Source organism: Portunus trituberculatus, chromosome 18 (genome assembly GCF_017591435.1).
Source record: "Portunus trituberculatus isolate SZX2019 chromosome 18, ASM1759143v1, whole genome shotgun sequence".
NCBI lineage: Eukaryota > Metazoa > Arthropoda > Malacostraca > Decapoda > Portunidae > Portunus > Portunus trituberculatus.
In genome coordinates this window covers 4,284,061-4,301,024 of record NC_059272.1, presented here as the reverse complement: position 1 = coordinate 4,301,024, position 16,964 = coordinate 4,284,061, and the positions used below count along the sequence as shown (strand labels likewise).

General features: G+C 41.2%; 1 protein-coding gene across 4 annotated transcripts in view; it reads left to right on the top strand.

Annotated features, from left to right (window-relative positions):
- LOC123505591 (myb-binding protein 1A-like) overlaps positions 1 to 16,964 on the top strand; it is a 105,287-nt gene that overhangs the window by 68,866 nt on the left and 19,457 nt on the right. For all 4 annotated transcript variants that reach the window (XM_045257084.1, XM_045257085.1, XM_045257087.1 and 1 more), the window contains exons 12-13: positions 12,080 to 12,267; positions 13,028 to 13,165. In XM_045257084.1, the coding sequence (XP_045113019.1) occupies positions 12,080 to 12,267; positions 13,028 to 13,165 (326 nt within the window). The remainder of the gene's footprint in view (positions 1 to 12,079; positions 12,268 to 13,027; positions 13,166 to 16,964) is intronic.

The following is a 16,964-nucleotide window of genomic DNA, read 5'->3' as shown; positions in this document are numbered from 1 at the left end:
CAAGTGGTGTGAGTTCCTGGAAAACAAAGAAATACTAAGTGAGAAACAGTTTGGCTTTAGAAAAGGGAAATAGTGTGTATCAAATTTGCTATGTTTCTACTCAAGAGTGGTCGATATTTTACAAGAGAGGGATGGATGGGTTGATTGTGTACACCTAGACTTAAAAAAAACATTTGATTAAGTACCACATAACAGATTGATGTGAAAGTAAGTAGTATCGGAGGAATAAGGGAAAATCTGACGGAGTGGATGAGAAATTATTTGACAGGTAGAGAAATGAGGACGGTAGTGAGGGGAGTGAAGTCAGAGTGGAGGAAGGTAACCAGTGGAGTTCCCCAAGGTTCGGTGCTTGGTCCCATCATGTTCCTGATCTATATAAATGACATGCCAGAGGGAGTAAGAAGTTATATGAATATGTTTGCAGATGATGCAAAGATTATGAGGAGAGTGAGGAATATGCATGACTGTAATATACTGCAGAAGGACTTGGACAAAATATATGGATGGAGCAGGACATGGCAAATGGAATTCAATATCAACAAAAGCTGTGTAATGAGAATGGGTAGAAGTAAATATAGACCATATAAAGACTACCAACTGGGGGAGAAGACTGTAATTGAAGTCAGTGAAGAAAAAGACTTGGGAGTGACTGTACAGAGTAATCTTTCTCCAGAAAAGCACATTAATAGAATATTTGGAAAAACGTACAGCATGCTCCAAAGTATAGGATGGACATTTAATTACCTGGACGGGAACATGATAAAGAAAATATTGACCACCCTGATTAGGCCACAGTTGGAATATGCATCAGTAATTTGGTCACCATACATGAAGAAACATGTCAAGGAACTGGAAAAGAGTGCAGAGGTTAGCAACAAGAATGATACCAGGCTTTAAGGCGTATGAGGAGAGGTTAAATAGGCTGGAATTAAGCATGTTGGAAGAAAGAAAAGTCAGAGGGGATATGATAACAATGTTCAAAATAGTACATGGAGTGGACATATTGGATAGGAGAACCTGATCACGATGGCATCCAGTAGTTACCTAAGAGGACACCCAAAGAAAATACTGAAGGACTCCTGCATGAGCGACATCAAGAAGTATAGCTTCCCGTATCGGAGCATTGATGCATGGAACAAACTGAGCGTGGATGTGGTGTGTGCGGCGAGTGTCAGTCAAATGAAGGAAAAATTGGACAAGTGTGGACAAAGAGACAAGACATAGAGAGCTACGGCTCGGGCCCTGTAATCACAAATAGGTAAACACACACACACACACACACACACACACACACACACACACACACACACACACACACACACACATGGTAGCTCAGTGGTTAGAGCGCTGGCTTCACAAGCCAGAGGACCGGGGTTCGATTCTCCTGCCGGGTGGAGATATTTGGGTGTGTCTCCTTTAACGTGTAGCCCCTGTTCTTCTAGCAGTGAGTAGGTATAGGATGTAAATCGAGGAGTTGTGACCTTGTTGTCCTGATGTGTGGTGTGTGCCTGGTCTCAGGCTTATCCAAAGATCGGAAATAATGAGCTCTGAGCTCATTCCGTAGGGTAATGTCTGGCTGTCTCGTCAGAGACTACAGCAGTTCAAACAGTGAAACACACACACACACACACACACACACACACACACACACACACACACACACACACACACACACACACACACAGTGAAGAGTTCTAACCCTGGAATGTTCATTGTGTATATTCATGACATGGTAAATGAGGTTCACAGCTACTTAAGTTTATTTGCACATGATGCAAAGTTGTTGAAACGAGTGGAAAATGACATGGATTGTGAGTTGTTGCAGAAAGAGTTGAATAGGTTATATGAGTTCAGTAAGAATTAGAAATGGAATTTGGTATAGAAGGGTGCAAAGTGGTGGAACTAGGGAAAAGTAATAAAAGACAGAGAAGATCTTACACTATGTGAAGAGTAGAAATTCAGGATATCAAAGAAAAAGACTTGGGTATTACAATAACAGGTAATTTATCACCAGAAAAAACATTTAAACAATATAGTTGAGGAAACATGATGAATTATCAAGAAAAATTAAATGGGCATTTACCAACATAGATGAAGAGATGATGAAAAAATTAATAGTAATACATGATCTTATCTAAACTAGAATATACTGCACTTATTTGGTCACCACATAATAAAAAGATATAAGGAAGATAGAAAATATTCAAAGAACTGCAACCAAATTATTTCCAAGTTTGAGAGACTTGGCATATGAGGACAAATTTAAGAGATTAAAACTTCCAATATTGCAACAGAGGAGAAAAAGAGAAGACCTAATTGTTTTATACAGTGCATGGAAGGGGATAAACCAGGTTGACAAAAAGACTTATTGATGTGGGACTGAAGAGATACAAAAGGACACGGCATGAAATTGAAAAGACCGCTTATAGAAGTGACACATACACATACACATTTTCCATTTCTTTTGTTTATCTTTTTCCTGCATTATTAATATTCTGCTTCCTACTGTGCCTCCTTTTTATGTGTTTTTCTCCAATTTTAGTTATAGCTACATCTCACTTTATTAAATTTGCTGGTAGAAAGATTAATTTTACTTTCATTGTCATTGGCACAACTATCACCTGCATTATCTATGTAACTATTAGTATCACCACTATCTGTACTATTAGACCTCATCTTCTTTTCCTCACTGTAACACAGGTGTCTGAGGCAACTGATAGTAGTCCCTGTTCTGTTCCCTCCTACTGTACCTATCCTCATTTTAGTTCCAAAGCTGGATATTGCGTCTATTAGTGCAGCGACTTGACTTGTTCTCATGTCCATGTTCTTGAATCTTTTGAGCTTTCCTCCATCTGGCTTTGACTGAAAAGTCACTCTCTAACTAAATTTGTCCATGCTGTCTATCTTTCCCCAAACTCCTCTGACTAGAACTTTGATTATTTAATTTCTAAAGAGGAGCATATTCTGTCTCTCCATACTTTTGCTGACCTCTCTATCCTTAGAGATTTCACTGTTCACCACCAGCTATAGCTTTCCTCTTCCTTCATTGACCATCCTGGTGAACTAACCTTCAACTTTGCTATCCTCCATGACCTAGAGCAACTGGTGTAACAGCCTAGTTGCATTCCTGACTGTCTTAGAGATATGCCCAACATTCTAGATCTTTTCCTTACCTCTAATCCTTCTGCTTATGCTGTTACCCAATTTTCTCTGTTTGGCTCCTCCAATCACAATCTCATATTTTGTCCTATTTCTCCAATCCCTCTTCAGGATTCCCTAAAGCAGAGGTGCCTCTGGCGTTTTGCCTCTGCCAGTTAGGGGATCCGAGGAGATATTATGGTGATTTTCTCTGAAATGGTTACTGTTTCCATGTCGGAGACCCGTCCGTGCTGAACGCATAAGAGGTGATAGTGTCTGGCATGGAGATACACCTTCCTCGCTTTTTTCTCAACCTTAACCTTCTAAACCTTGGTTAAACACAGTCTGTTTTCATGCTATACATGATAGAGAGGTTGCCCACAAAAGGTACTGGAGCCTTCCATCTCTTGAATATCATGCACTTTATATTTCTGCCTGGAATCATGCCAAGTCTGTTCTTCAACTTGCCAAACACTCCTTCATCAATAGAAAATGTCAAAATCTTTCAAACCCAAGCTCCCCTCGAGACTTCTGGCATCTAGCCAAAAACATCTCCAATAACTTTACTTCTTCATCTTTCCTGCCTTTATTTCATCCTGATGGCACCACTGCCATCACATTTGTTTCTAAAGCTGAAGTCTTCTCTCAAACCTACGCTAATAACTTTACCTTGGATGATTCGTGGCTTGTACCTCCCTCTCCTCCCTCTATTTCGTGTCATCAATGAAAATTCTTCGTAATGATGTTTTCCATGCCCTCACTGGCCTAAACTCTCAGGAGGCTTAATAGCCTGATGGGGTTCCTTCTATCATTCTCAAAAACTGTGCTTCCATGATTGCACTTTGCCTGGCTTAAACTTCCAACTCTGTCTATCAACTTTTACCTTTCCTTCTTGCTGGAAGTTTGCTACTTTCAACCTGTTCCTAAAAAAAGGTGACCATTCTAATTCATCAAACTGCTGGGCTATTGCTTTAATCTCTTACATGTCTAAAGTTTTTAAATTTATCCTCAATAGGAAGATTCTTCAACATCTGTCACTTCACAATCTCCTATCTGATTGCCAGTATGCCTTCCATCAGGACCTCTCTACTGGTGATCTTCTGGCTTTCCTTACTGAGTCTTGGTCATCCTCTTTTAGAGATTTCAATGAAAATGTTGCTGTTACGTTAATCTATCAAAAGCTTTTGATAGAGTCTGGCACAAAGCTTTGATCTCAAAACTGTCCTCCTACAGCTTCTATCTTTCTCTCTGCAACTTTATATCAGTTTTCCTCTCTGACCGTTCTATTTCTGCTGTAATAGATGGCCACTGTTCTTCTCCTAAATCTATTAACAGTGGTGTTACTCAGGGTTCTGTCCTATCACCCACTCTCTTCCTATTATTCATTAATGGACTTGACCAAACTTCTTGCCTTATCCATGCTTATGCTGATGATACCACCCTTTCCACATCTTTAAAAAATTACCAATCCTTCAGGAAGTCATCAGATCACACAGGGACACCATAGAATACCTAACTTCAGATCTTTTTATGATTTCTGATTGCGGTAGAGAAAACGTAGTAGTGTTCAATGCCTCAAAAACTCAATTCCTCCATCTATCAACTCGACACAACTTTCAAGACAACTATACCCTTTTCATTGACATGCAACTGTCCCTCTCTTCACTGAATATTCCCAGCCTGTCCTTTACTCATGATCTAAATTGTAAACTTTACAACTCATCTCTTGCTAAAACAGCTCTATGAAGTTAGACGTTCTAAGGCATCTCCACCAGTTTTTCTTCACCCTCCCAGCTGCTAACTGTACAAGGGTCTCATCTGCCCATATATGGAGTACTCTTAACATGTGTGGGGCAGTTCCACTCTCACAGTTTTATTAGATGGGGGTGGAATCAAAAGCTTTTCGTCTTATCAACTTCTCCTGTCTTTAGCCTTTTTTTCACCGCCAAAATGTTGAATCTCTTGCTATCTTCTACCACTTTTTATGCTAACTACTCTTCTGACCTTGCTGACTGCATGCCTACCCTTCATTTGTGGCTCCACTGCACAGCTCTTTCTTCTTCCTCTCACTCCTATTGTCTCAACTTTCTAATGCAAGAGTAAACCATTACTCTCAATCATTCATAATTTTTTTTTTTTCTCTTTTTATTTATACCATGTGGACTTTTCACGGGAATTTATGGGCTAAAGGGGATACTTTTTGTGGTACCTCCTATCTCAAAGCCCACCCGCTAGGAAACTGTTGCCCCAAGTGAGGAACCGTGGACAGGATTCGAACCCATGCGCTTAGAGACCCCTCGGATCCCAAAGCACGCATGGTTCCACTGTACCATGGCGGTGGTAAACTCAGGAACTCCCTTCCTGTGTGTGTATTTCCAATTTCCTATGACTTGACTTCACTTAAGAGGGAGGTTTCAAGGCATTTATCCCTGTCTTTTTGGTTAATTCTTTTGGCACTGTAGGAGGACTTGTGACCAAGTTTTTTTTTTTATTTTATTTATTTATTTATTTATTTTGTTTATTTTATTTATTTATTTATTTATTTTATTTTGTTTATTTATTTATTTATTTATGTATTTTATTTATTTTTTATTTATTTATTTATTTATTTTTTTTTTTCTTCTTTACCTTTGGCCAGTCTTTCCCTTTTACATGTTCATGGTGGATCCTCCAAACAGACGGCTCCAAACTGCAGGGATACAGATGCTGGATGCTGATTCATCCATTGACAAAACTGCCCCCTCCATTGATGATTTGAAAGAGGCTGTGGCAAAGTTGAGGGGTGAAAAGGCAGCTGGTATCTGTAACATCAGTGAGGAGCTGCTCAAAGTGGGGAGTGAGGCCATGATCTGTGGGTTGCATGCTGTCTTGACTGCTGTATAGCATTCAGGTACCATTTCCCTGACTAGAAAAAGGGATTGGTCATCCCTATCTGAAGGGGAAAAGGGACTGTCAGCACTGCAACAACTACTGCTGTATAACACTGCTAAGCGTACCAGGCAAGGTTCTTGCCCTTTTTTTTTTTTTTTTTTTTACGTAGGGAAGAGGGCCAGCCAAGGGCAAAAAAAATAAAGTTAGAAAAAAGCCCACTTGAGCACTGGCTCTCCAAAGAGTACAAAAAGTGTCAAAACCGTCAGCCAGAATTAGGGGAGCAAATGCCTCGATACCTCCTTAAAAGAAGACAAGTTGAAGGAATTCGGAAATACAGATGCAGGGAGGGAGTTCCAGAGTTTACCAGTGAAAGGGATGAATGATTGAGCATACTGGTTAACTCTTGCATTAGACAGTTGGACAGAATAGGGATGAGAGGAAGAAGAAAGCCTTGTGCAGCGTGGCCGCAAGAGGAGGGGAGGCATGCAGTTAGCAAGATCAGTAGAACAGTTACCATGAAAATAGCGATAAAATATAGAAAGGGATGCAACATTTCGGTGAGAAAGAGACTGAAGACAGTTAGTCAGAGGGGGGAGTTGATGAGACGAAGAGCTTTCGATTCCACCCTATCAAGCAAAGCTGTGTGACTGGAACCCCCCCAAACATGCGAAGAGTACTCCATACAGGGACGGATAAGGCCCTTATACAGAGTAAGCAGTTGGAGGGGTGAGAAAAACTGGCAGAGACGCCTCAGAACACATAATTTCATAGAAGCTGTTTTAGCAAGAGATGAGATGTGAAGTTTCCAGTTAAGATTATGAGCAAAGGACAGACCGAGGATATTCATTGTGGAATAGGGAGACAGTTGAGTGTCATTGAAGAAGAGGGGATAGTTGTCTGGAAGGTTGTGTTGAGTTGATAGATGGAGGAATTGAGTTTTTGAGGCATTGAAAACTACTAGATTTTCTCTGCCCCAATCGTAAATTTTAGAAAGATCGGAAGTCAGGCGTTCCGTGGCGTCCCGCGTGATCTGTTAATTTCCTGAAGGGTTGGACGTCTCTGAAAGAACGTGGAAAGATGTAGGGTGGTATCATCAGCGTAGGAGTGGATAGGGCAAGAAGTTTGGTTAAGAAGGTCATTAATGAATAATAGAAAGAGAGTGGGTGACAGGACAGAACCCTGAGGAACACCACTATTAATAGGTTTAGGAGAAGAACAGTAGCCGTCTACCACAGCAGCAATAGAGCGATCGGAAAGGAAACATGAGATAAAGTTGCAGAGAGAAGGATAGAAGCCGTAAGAGGGCAGTTTTGAAATCAAAGCTTTATGCCAGACTCTATCAAAAGCTTTTGATATGTCTAACGCAACAGCAAAAGTTGCAGAGAGAAGGATAGAAGCCGTAAGAGGGCAGTTTTGAAATCAAAGCTTTATGCCAGACTCTATCAAAAGCTTTTGATATGTCTAACGCAACAGCAAAAGTTTCACCGAAATCTCTAAAAGAGGATGACCAAGACTCAGTAAGGAAAGCCAGAAGATCACCATTAGAGCGACCTTGACGGAAGCCATACTGGCGATCAGACAGAAGATTGTGAAGTGACAGATGTTTGAGAATCTTCCTATTCAGGATAGATTCAAAAACTTTAGACAAGCAAGAGATTAAAGCTATAGGACGGTAGTTTGAGGGGTTAGAATGGTCACCCTTTTTAGGAACAGGCTGAATGTAGGCGAACTTCCAGCAGGAAGGAAAGGTAGAAGTCGATAGACAAAGTTGGAAGAGTTTGGCCAGGCAAGGTGCAAGCACAGAAGCACAGTTTTTGAGAACAATAGGAGGGACCCCATCAGGTCCATAAGCCTTCCGAGGGTTTAGGCCAGCAAGGGCATGGAAAACATCATTACGAAGAATTTTGATGGTAGACATGAAATAGTCAGAGGGAGGAGGAGAGGGAGGGACAAGCCCAGAATCGTCCAAGGTGGAGTTGTGAGCAAAGGTTTGAGAAAAGAGTTCAGCTTTAGAGACAGAAGAGATGGCAGTGGTGCCATCAGGATGAAATAAAGGAGGAAAGATGAAGTGAAGTTATTTGAGATGTTTTGGCTAGATGCCAGAAGTCACGAGGAGAGTTTGAGTTTGAAAGATTTTGACATTTCCTATTTATGAAAGAGTGTTTGGCAAGTTGAAGAACAGACTTGGCATGATTCCGGCAGAGATATAAAGTGCATGAGATTCAGGAGATGGAAGGCTCAAGTACCTTTTGTGGGCAACCTCTCTATCATGTATAGCATGAGAACAGGCTGAGTTAAACCAAGGTTTAGAAGGTTTAGGTTGAGAAAAAGAATGAGGAATGTACGCCTCCATGCCAGATACTAACACCTCTGTTATGCGTTCAGCACAAAGAGATGGGTCTCTGGCACGGAAGCAATAATCATTCCAGGGAAAATCAGTATAATACCTCCTCAGGTCCCCCCAACTGGCAGAGGCAAAATGCCAGAGGCACCTTCGCTTTGGGGGGTCCTGCGGAGGGATTGGAAAAATAGGACAAGATACAGAAATGAGATTGTGATCAAAGAAGCCCAACGGAGATTAAAGGGTGACAGCATAAGCAGAAGGGTTAGAGGTGAGGAAGAGATCAAGAATGTTGGGCGTGTCTCCAAGACGGTCAGGAATACGAGTAGGGTGTTGCACCAGTTGCTCTAGGTCATGGAGGATAGCAAAGTATAAGGCTAGTTCACCAGGGTGGTCAGTGAAGGGAGAGGAAAGCCAAAGCTGGTGGTGAACATTGAAATCTCCAAGAATGGAAATCTCAGCGAAAGGGTAGAGGGACAGAATGTGCTCCACTTTAGAAGTTAAGTAGTCGAAGAAATTACTATAGTCAGAAGAGTTAGGGGAGAAATAAACAGCACAGATGAATTTAGTTTGAGAGTGACTGTTAAGTCGTAGCCAGATGGTGGAAAATTTGGAAGACTCAAGAGCGTGGGCACAAGAGCAAGTTAAGTCGTTGCGTACATAGACGCAACATCCAGCTTTGGAATGAAAATGAGAATAGAGAAAGTAGGAGGGAACAGAGAAGGGGCTACTGTCAGTTGCCTCAGATAGCTGTGTTTCGGTGAGGAAAAGAAGATGAGGTTTAGTAGAGGAGAGGTGGTGTTCCACAGATTGAAAATTAGACCTAAGACCGCAAATGTTGCAGAAGTTAATGTAGAAAAAGTTGAGGGAGGTGTCAAGGCATTTGTGGTCTTCAACAGGAGAGGTGTCCGACCTGGGGACATTTTTGGTCCCCTCCCCAGAGGGGGACTCCGAGGCATTGTTTATTTGGGGTTCCATTTTTTTTTTAAATTTTGATTTGGAGTGAAGGATGTATGTGTGGTAAGTGCATGTAGTTTTGTGTTAAGAAGGAGAGCTGTCTTTAGAGGGTAGGCTGTGACTACCCCCTTGAGTTGTGAGACACAAAGGGAAACGTTCAACGAGATCACAACTAGCTTTAATGGAATGTTCACAGCACCTCCTGAACTAGTGCTATTAGATCTCACTGGGAGTAAGTTATTGTTTCGGTAGGTGTCTACTACCTCCTCCTGTTGATACATATCCACAGTCAACTGCTGAAACACCAGAGCCCTGAACAGTCTGGGTTCACACACCCAGTAAGCCAACAACTGACTGGATCCTAGTGCTTCGCATACTGGTAGAGCGATGACGTGAGTTTCGACAAGTGATGCTTGCAGCCTGTGTTGATCTCAAGAAGGCATTTGATTCAGTGCATCAAGAGGCACTCTGGGATCATATGCATATCCGTGGAATTCCTGCAAGGATTATTGGTCTATTAACTGGCCTCTACTCTGGGACTGTGAGTTTTTTGAAGTGTGGAGGGGGCATGTCCAGCTTCTTCCCTGTGAATACGGGAGTGAGGCAGGGATGCATGCTTGCTCCATCACTTTTCAACACTTGCGTGGACTGGGCACTAGGCAGAGTTGTAGACCAAAGTCATTGTGGAGCATCTGTTGGCAGTACTGAGATTACAGATCTTGTTTTTGCTAATGATGCAGTAATCTTTGCTGAGTCACTGGAGGTTCTGGTAATGGCTCTAAAGGCACTGCACGAGGAGGCAAAGCCCCTGGGACTCCTGGTTTCCTGGCCGAACACCAAGATTCAGATGTTTGGAGGCTTACTGGATGAAACAGTATAGTCTGTCCATGCATATGGCGAGGACATTGAGATCTTTGAAAACTTCACATACCTTGGTAGTGTATTGCGTAACAAGGGTGGGTCGAGCCAGGAAATTGTACGATGGATTGGTCTGGCCCATGGCTTTATGGAGTCGCTCAACATGAGTACAGGCAACCCCCGCTTAACAAAGGTTCACACAACGAAATTTTGATACAACGAAGGTTTCCTTTTACTACCATCTGCTCGTTTAATGAACACCAAACTCGCTTTAACAAAATTTTATCCCAGGTAATTTTCTCAAAGTTTGAAAGCCCCGCTGTATCATGCAAGCCGACAGGCTTTTGAATACACCAGCGCCTCTCGTGGACAAAACATGCACCACTCACTCCCTTAGTTCAAAACAATAACAGGGTCAGCAGCAGCTTGTCTTCCCTCGCTTTACATGCCACCAAAACGCCCTGTAATGTCGCCTAATGTTTCTAAGAAGACCAGGAAGTCTCTTACTCTCAAAGTGAAGCTGGATATTATTCACAGACATGAGAGAGGCGAGAAAACTAATAGCATTGCTTCCCACCATGGCTTGACTCCATCTAATGTCTACCATTTTCAAGTCAGCAGACTGTATTAAGAAGGCTGGCGAGATCATATCTTCCTTGCAAGCTAAAAGAACCACCTGAACTTGTGACTCTGCAATGGATGAAATGGAAAGCCTTGTGGAAATGTGGTACATAAGCTTTGTATGCGGTACAATGATGCGCCCTTTGTTTACATTCCACAGGTTGCCAGCTAGCGTATTTCCTGCTCCACTCTCCCTCCCTTCATAAATTTAAGATCATCAACATTATAAAGTTACTTACATACATTAGTGTACATTATAATTAATGACTTAGTCTTAAATTAAATAGCTTAAAAGTTTAACTTCATAATTTTTACTTTCATTAAACCTTTTACTGTACTATGATGCACTCTCAGTTAGTTTACTCTCAGTGGAATCTCAAGTCAGGGGTTAAACTTGTTATAATTGGTTCGCTTAATGAAAATTCACTTAACGAAGTTTTTTTTTTGGAACATAACCCCTTCGTTAAGCGGGGGTTGCCTGTATTTGACGTTGTCAGCACCTGTGCAGACGAATGAAGATTTAGATCTTCAAGTCGCTGATGATCCCTGTCTTACTCTATGGTTGTGAGACAGGGACACTGAACACCAATCTGAAGAGGTGAATTGATGTCTTTGGTACTAGGTGCCTTCTAAGGATCATGGGGTTCCGCTGGTATAACTTTGTGTCAGATCAGTGATTGCTCTGTGAGATTGATTTGAGGCTGATCATCAGCATAGTCCGTCAATGCCAACTGTGACTATATGGGCATGTGGCACTCTACCTGGAAGCCGATCCTGCATATCGGGTTGTCTCTGAAAGCGATAACCCAGCATGGAGGAGGCCAAGGGGACGTCCACAGAACTCATGGCTGTGGCAAGTTGATGCCTCTTGCTGGGAGTTACTTGGCACGGGGAGGGAGGCTGCGTGGAGACTTGCGAGGCGTGACCACCTGGAGTGGCACCATAGGGTAGGTGGCGTGACACGCCCCCTGGCGTGTGCCCTTCCATGATTGATTGATTGATTGATGAAAAAGAAATATGCTCTTGTTGCTTTTTTTCTTCTTTTGTCACTCTATTTGAACATGCTTGGCAAGGAAAGATGAGCATAAACTATAAATAAATTATAGGAACAGGACTTTTTTTTTCTTTTTATCTTTATGTAAGAGGGGAAAGAAGGCCAAAGGAAAAAAAAAAACTTAGTTGCCAGTCTTTTTGCAGAAAGACTAAGAGTAACTTTGTAAAATAGTTGAATTATTAATGCTATCACCACCACCACCACCACCACCACCACAACACTTTTCTCCCTTCCTTCAGGTGGATGTGGACATGGACTCAGTACCTCAGGAGGAGCTGGACCGCCTGGATGACCGTCTGGGTGCCCTACTGTCAGAGTATCGAGGGAAGCACCCCATCAGGAAGAAGAACAGGAAGAAGGGTGGTGGTGGCAGTGACGGCCCACAGCTGTCGGCGGAGGAACAGAGCCTCATGCATTTCCAGACCAGGTAAGACAGGTTAGACATTTGCTTTGTCTGTGTAGGTTTTTTTATATGTATACTTGGTCACTTGCAACTCAAGTCTTCACCTTTAGCTTTTCACCCAGTCACAGCACAACACCTTGTCCTAACATATCATTTCTATGTTGATATGGTAGTGAAACTTACTTTTTCATAGCCTCACTCACAGCACAGTACTTCATCCTAACCTGTCACTTCCTAAGTGTGTTGATAAAAACTTACTCATTCAGACTCGCTCACAGCACAATACCTCATCCTAACGTGTCATTCCTTCTGTAAAGTGATGATAAAACTTACTCTTTCATATTCCTGCTGACAGCACTCCTCTAATGTATTGATAAAGTTTATTTATTTGTAGACTCACTCATTAATTTATGAACTACAACCTCAAAGATTTCTCTGTCAAAAATGTAGCTTTTATGTGGAGGATTTTGTTGGTGAAATGTCGTGGAAAAATTTAAACAAAGGAAATTATGCTTTATGTTTTTTTAACATAACACTTTATTCCCATCAATTATCATCTCTGTCCTTCTTCTGGTACATACCTCTCCTATTCATTGATTTTAAGAACAAGATATGTTTTAATGAATAACAGAGACGGTGTATAAACTTGACTAAAATTTGACTAAATTTGCACATTACTACATGGCCACAGTCCTCAATATAACCTCCTCCTCTCCATGTAACTAAGCCACATACCTCTCCACCTGTGCCCTGCCCCAGCATCTCACCTTCCTTCACTCCCCAGGGTATGTGACATGCTTATTGTGTACATCAAGGCTGGCTCCAACATGGCCCTGTATTTGGGGCTGGTGAATCCTATCTTCAAGGCACTGAGCACAGCAGACCTTGATAGCAGACAGAAGGACCTGCAGAACAAGCTGATGTGAGTGTGGAGGGAATGCTTGACTAGTATATATATATATATATATATATATATATATATATATATATATATATATATATATATATATATATATATATATATATATATATATACATACATTTATACATATATGAAAGTTGTCTCTTCCTAAAAGGGTTGGTAGCCAAGACATGCCATGCAACTTTTACATTCACCTCACTCTCGTAGCCCTTTGGTGCCAATGGAGAAAAGAAAGAACTCTTAGCCTCACATGAGGATCAGTTGCACAATGTGGATGGTTTAGTCTTAGATGACTAGTAGTGGTGGAACTTGGGAGTGATGATAAACTGTAGAGGAAACTGTTGTAGGATGAGTTTATTGGTGCTATGGAACTAAGAAGGAATGCTTGATGAGTACTGCAGAAACTAAGGATGTATAGCAATAGTGAAACTTAGGAGTAAATAATGATCATTAGAAAGAACTATTATGGGAGAAAATTCATGGCACTGGCTGAGCTAAGATGGAATGCATATTTAGCATTGGTGGAGTTTGGAAGTAAATGATAAATAACGTTAGAAACTAAACTATTGTTGTATTAATTCTTAACTCTGGTGGAACTAAGGAGTGAATGATTCGCACATGCTGAACTAAGGAAAAGTGAATGATTAATACAGCTACAGTGGAGACTCAATATTCAAACTTAATTAGTTCCAAATGGCTGTTCGAGTATTAAAAAGTTTGACTATTGATACCTATAAATCAGATAATTTGTCCTAATCTTAGCAAAATCTTACGTTTGTAAAAATTTCAGTGTATTTTTTTATTTTATTATTATTTATTTTTCTATTTTATTTTGATTTGTACATATCATAAGTGAAGGCTGGTGATGGATAACTTAGAAGAGGAGGGAAAAAGGGTGGGGACCAGGGAGGTCGCCGGAGGATGAGTCAGCATCCATGAAAACATCTTTGTAACTTTTCTCCTGGTGTGATTCTTGTGAATCCATTAGTGGAGTGCTGTGGCTCAGTAACACTTGCACTCTTACTAAATTCCTTATTTTTATCACTAATAAGCCTCTTTGGTGCCATTATTAGTTTCTAAATGAAAAGTACCGACTTAACGCAGAAGAATATTGTTTTCTCAAGACAGTGGCAGGACTAGAGATACGCATCGGCCTCCAGTATACTGGTGTTATGGTAATACCGGTATTGCGGGTATTACTGGTAATACGGTATCAGAACGGTACAGTGGCGGCTGCGAGAAGGGAGATGACAGAGCTTTGTATACGACCAAATGTGCGGCTGTTTGATTACCAGACATTTTCACCACTAATAAGCCTTTGGTGTTAATGTAAGTTTATAAATGAAAAACTACAGATAGAATGCAGGAGAATGTTATTCTGATGACCGCGGCAGCTCAAGTCACAACTGGCGGAGGGGGAAGGGGAATGCCAGGGAGCCTTTGTTTACAACCACATGTGTGGACTATGAAGTATTTTTTGAGTATTAAATCAAACTTTTGTATTCTAGTATTGAAAAGTTTGAGTATTTAGAGTGGCTAATACCAATAAATCAGGTAATTTGTTCTAACCTTAGCAAAACCTTAAGTTTACAAAAAATTCAATGCAAATTTTTAAAATTTTGATTTGTACTTACCGTAAGTGAAGGCTGGTGGTGGATGACATTGAAGATGAGGGAAGGAGGAGGGAGTTTTTTTTTTCATTGGTGGACGAGTCACCATCTATGAAAACGTCTAGTAACTTGTCTTCTGGTATGATTTCTGTGAACCCATTAGTGAAGGGCTGTGGCTCACTAGCACTGGCATTCTCAATAGATTCCTTATTTTCACCTTTAATAAGCCTCTTTGGTGCCATAGTAAATTTTTAAATGAAAACTACAGACAGAATGCAGAAGGAAGTTATTGTTATTATGACTGCAGCAAGACTAGGATGTGCACTGGCAGTATACTGGAATACAGTAATACTTTGAGATATGAATGCCCCAACATACAATTTTTTTTGTACACTCAACCCTCGAAACAACGGAGAAATGCGTGCACGACCCTGTCCGTAGATTGCAGAAGTCTGTTCTTTGCAAAAGTACGTTAAAAAAACTGTATAAAATGTACGTAAAATACTGTGTAATCATTAAGAAATCATTCAAGCAGTATTACAAAGCATTAAGTACAACAAATAACCTGAAATAGATGACATGAGAATGGACAATGTTCGCTGTTGGTTGAAAACGCACGGACTGAAGATAAAACATGGCGGCCAACAGCTGATGACACTACTGACCCGCCACCTACCGGACAATTCTTTGCCGGCAATGGACAATCGCGCGCATTTTAATATTAGTCCTTAGATTAAATCGGACTCCAGAATTTGTCCGTAGTTTCCGAAATCCGTTGATAGGAGGTCTGTTGTTTCGAGGATCGAGTGTGTACAACTAAAAATTTCATATAATTTACGTCTTGAAATACGAAGATATTTTTAAGATACGAATAGCCATCGATAGGTGGCGCAGCAATTGCTCGGCTACCCAGGTCCACCCTGAACATTCAGCCCGCGTTGTGTATTGTTGTTCATGCTTTGTGTATGTATGTGTGTGCGCTCCTCAGCAGTGTATATTTTTTCTTAAATTTTGTGAACTCAAGATCATTGGTCCCAAATGTAAAAGTTTGGCGAGAAACACACAAAATAGCCTGTATTCACATACTACTGATTACACTTAGAAATTCAATAAATGAGTGAGTACAAATGATGTTCTGCCCACTAGCAACTCTTCCTCTTTGCAGTGCAAAAAAACAGAAGTCTCTAGATGTCATGAGTACCAAAATATCACAGGTTGAATGAGGGGGGGTATCATCGGTGTCCGTGGCCTTGTGTCCTATCGGGTTCAACGGCCTTGGCGAGAGTGATAGAAAACAGGCCCCTTGTATCCTTTTTTCTCTCTCTCTCTCTCTCTCTCTCTCTCTCTCTCTCTCTCTCTCTCTCTCTCTCTCTCTCTCTCTCTCTCTCTCTCTCTCTCTCTCTCTCTCTCTCTCCCCTGTTCTGATACCAATCTCATTCAAAAGTTGTCTCCCCCGCAACATAAAACCCAAGGTATAGAAGTGAGGCGCGCAAGAGAGGTGGCGGAATCAGACACCATGAAATCAGTTTCGCTCCCACCATCCGTTGTTGGTGACACAGTGACGTAGAGCATATGTTTACTCCTGATGAATGTTTCCAGCTCTTAAGCAAATAAAATGGAAAGAGAATAGCCAAAATATAGCCGTAAAAAGCCGAAACCTCTATTGACATGCCCCTAGTCTTGCGTGATGAACATCTATCGATGTGTTCTGAGTGTTGTGGATTAGGTTGTTATTTTGGGCAATATAGTGCATTTATATCATGCATACAATAAACATTGTATTTATCTTATATTAAATCTATACAGTAAGGTCCCGGGTTACGTCGGTCTCGAGTTACGTCAAACTCGTAGTTACGTCAGTCCACTATAAGGCAATTTAAGATTAAAGAAAATTGAAAATTTATAAATCGTAAAGCGCGGGATTTATTGTTATTGTTGGCCGCCAGGTGTCACTAGTGGTTACCCGCCACACCGCCCGCCTCACGCTTGAATACAATAACACCCTGCCTCAGTTCCACCACACCGTCGCCCCTGGCAAGAGTGTTATCCTACTTCTCTGTTTACTGACTCAAGTTCTTAGTATCTTGCTCAATGGCACCAAAGAGAAAACTCCTTAGTGACAGCAGTGATGCTAAGAAAAGGAAAACCATTACGCTACAAGAAAAAGTGGACATAATTAAAAGACATGA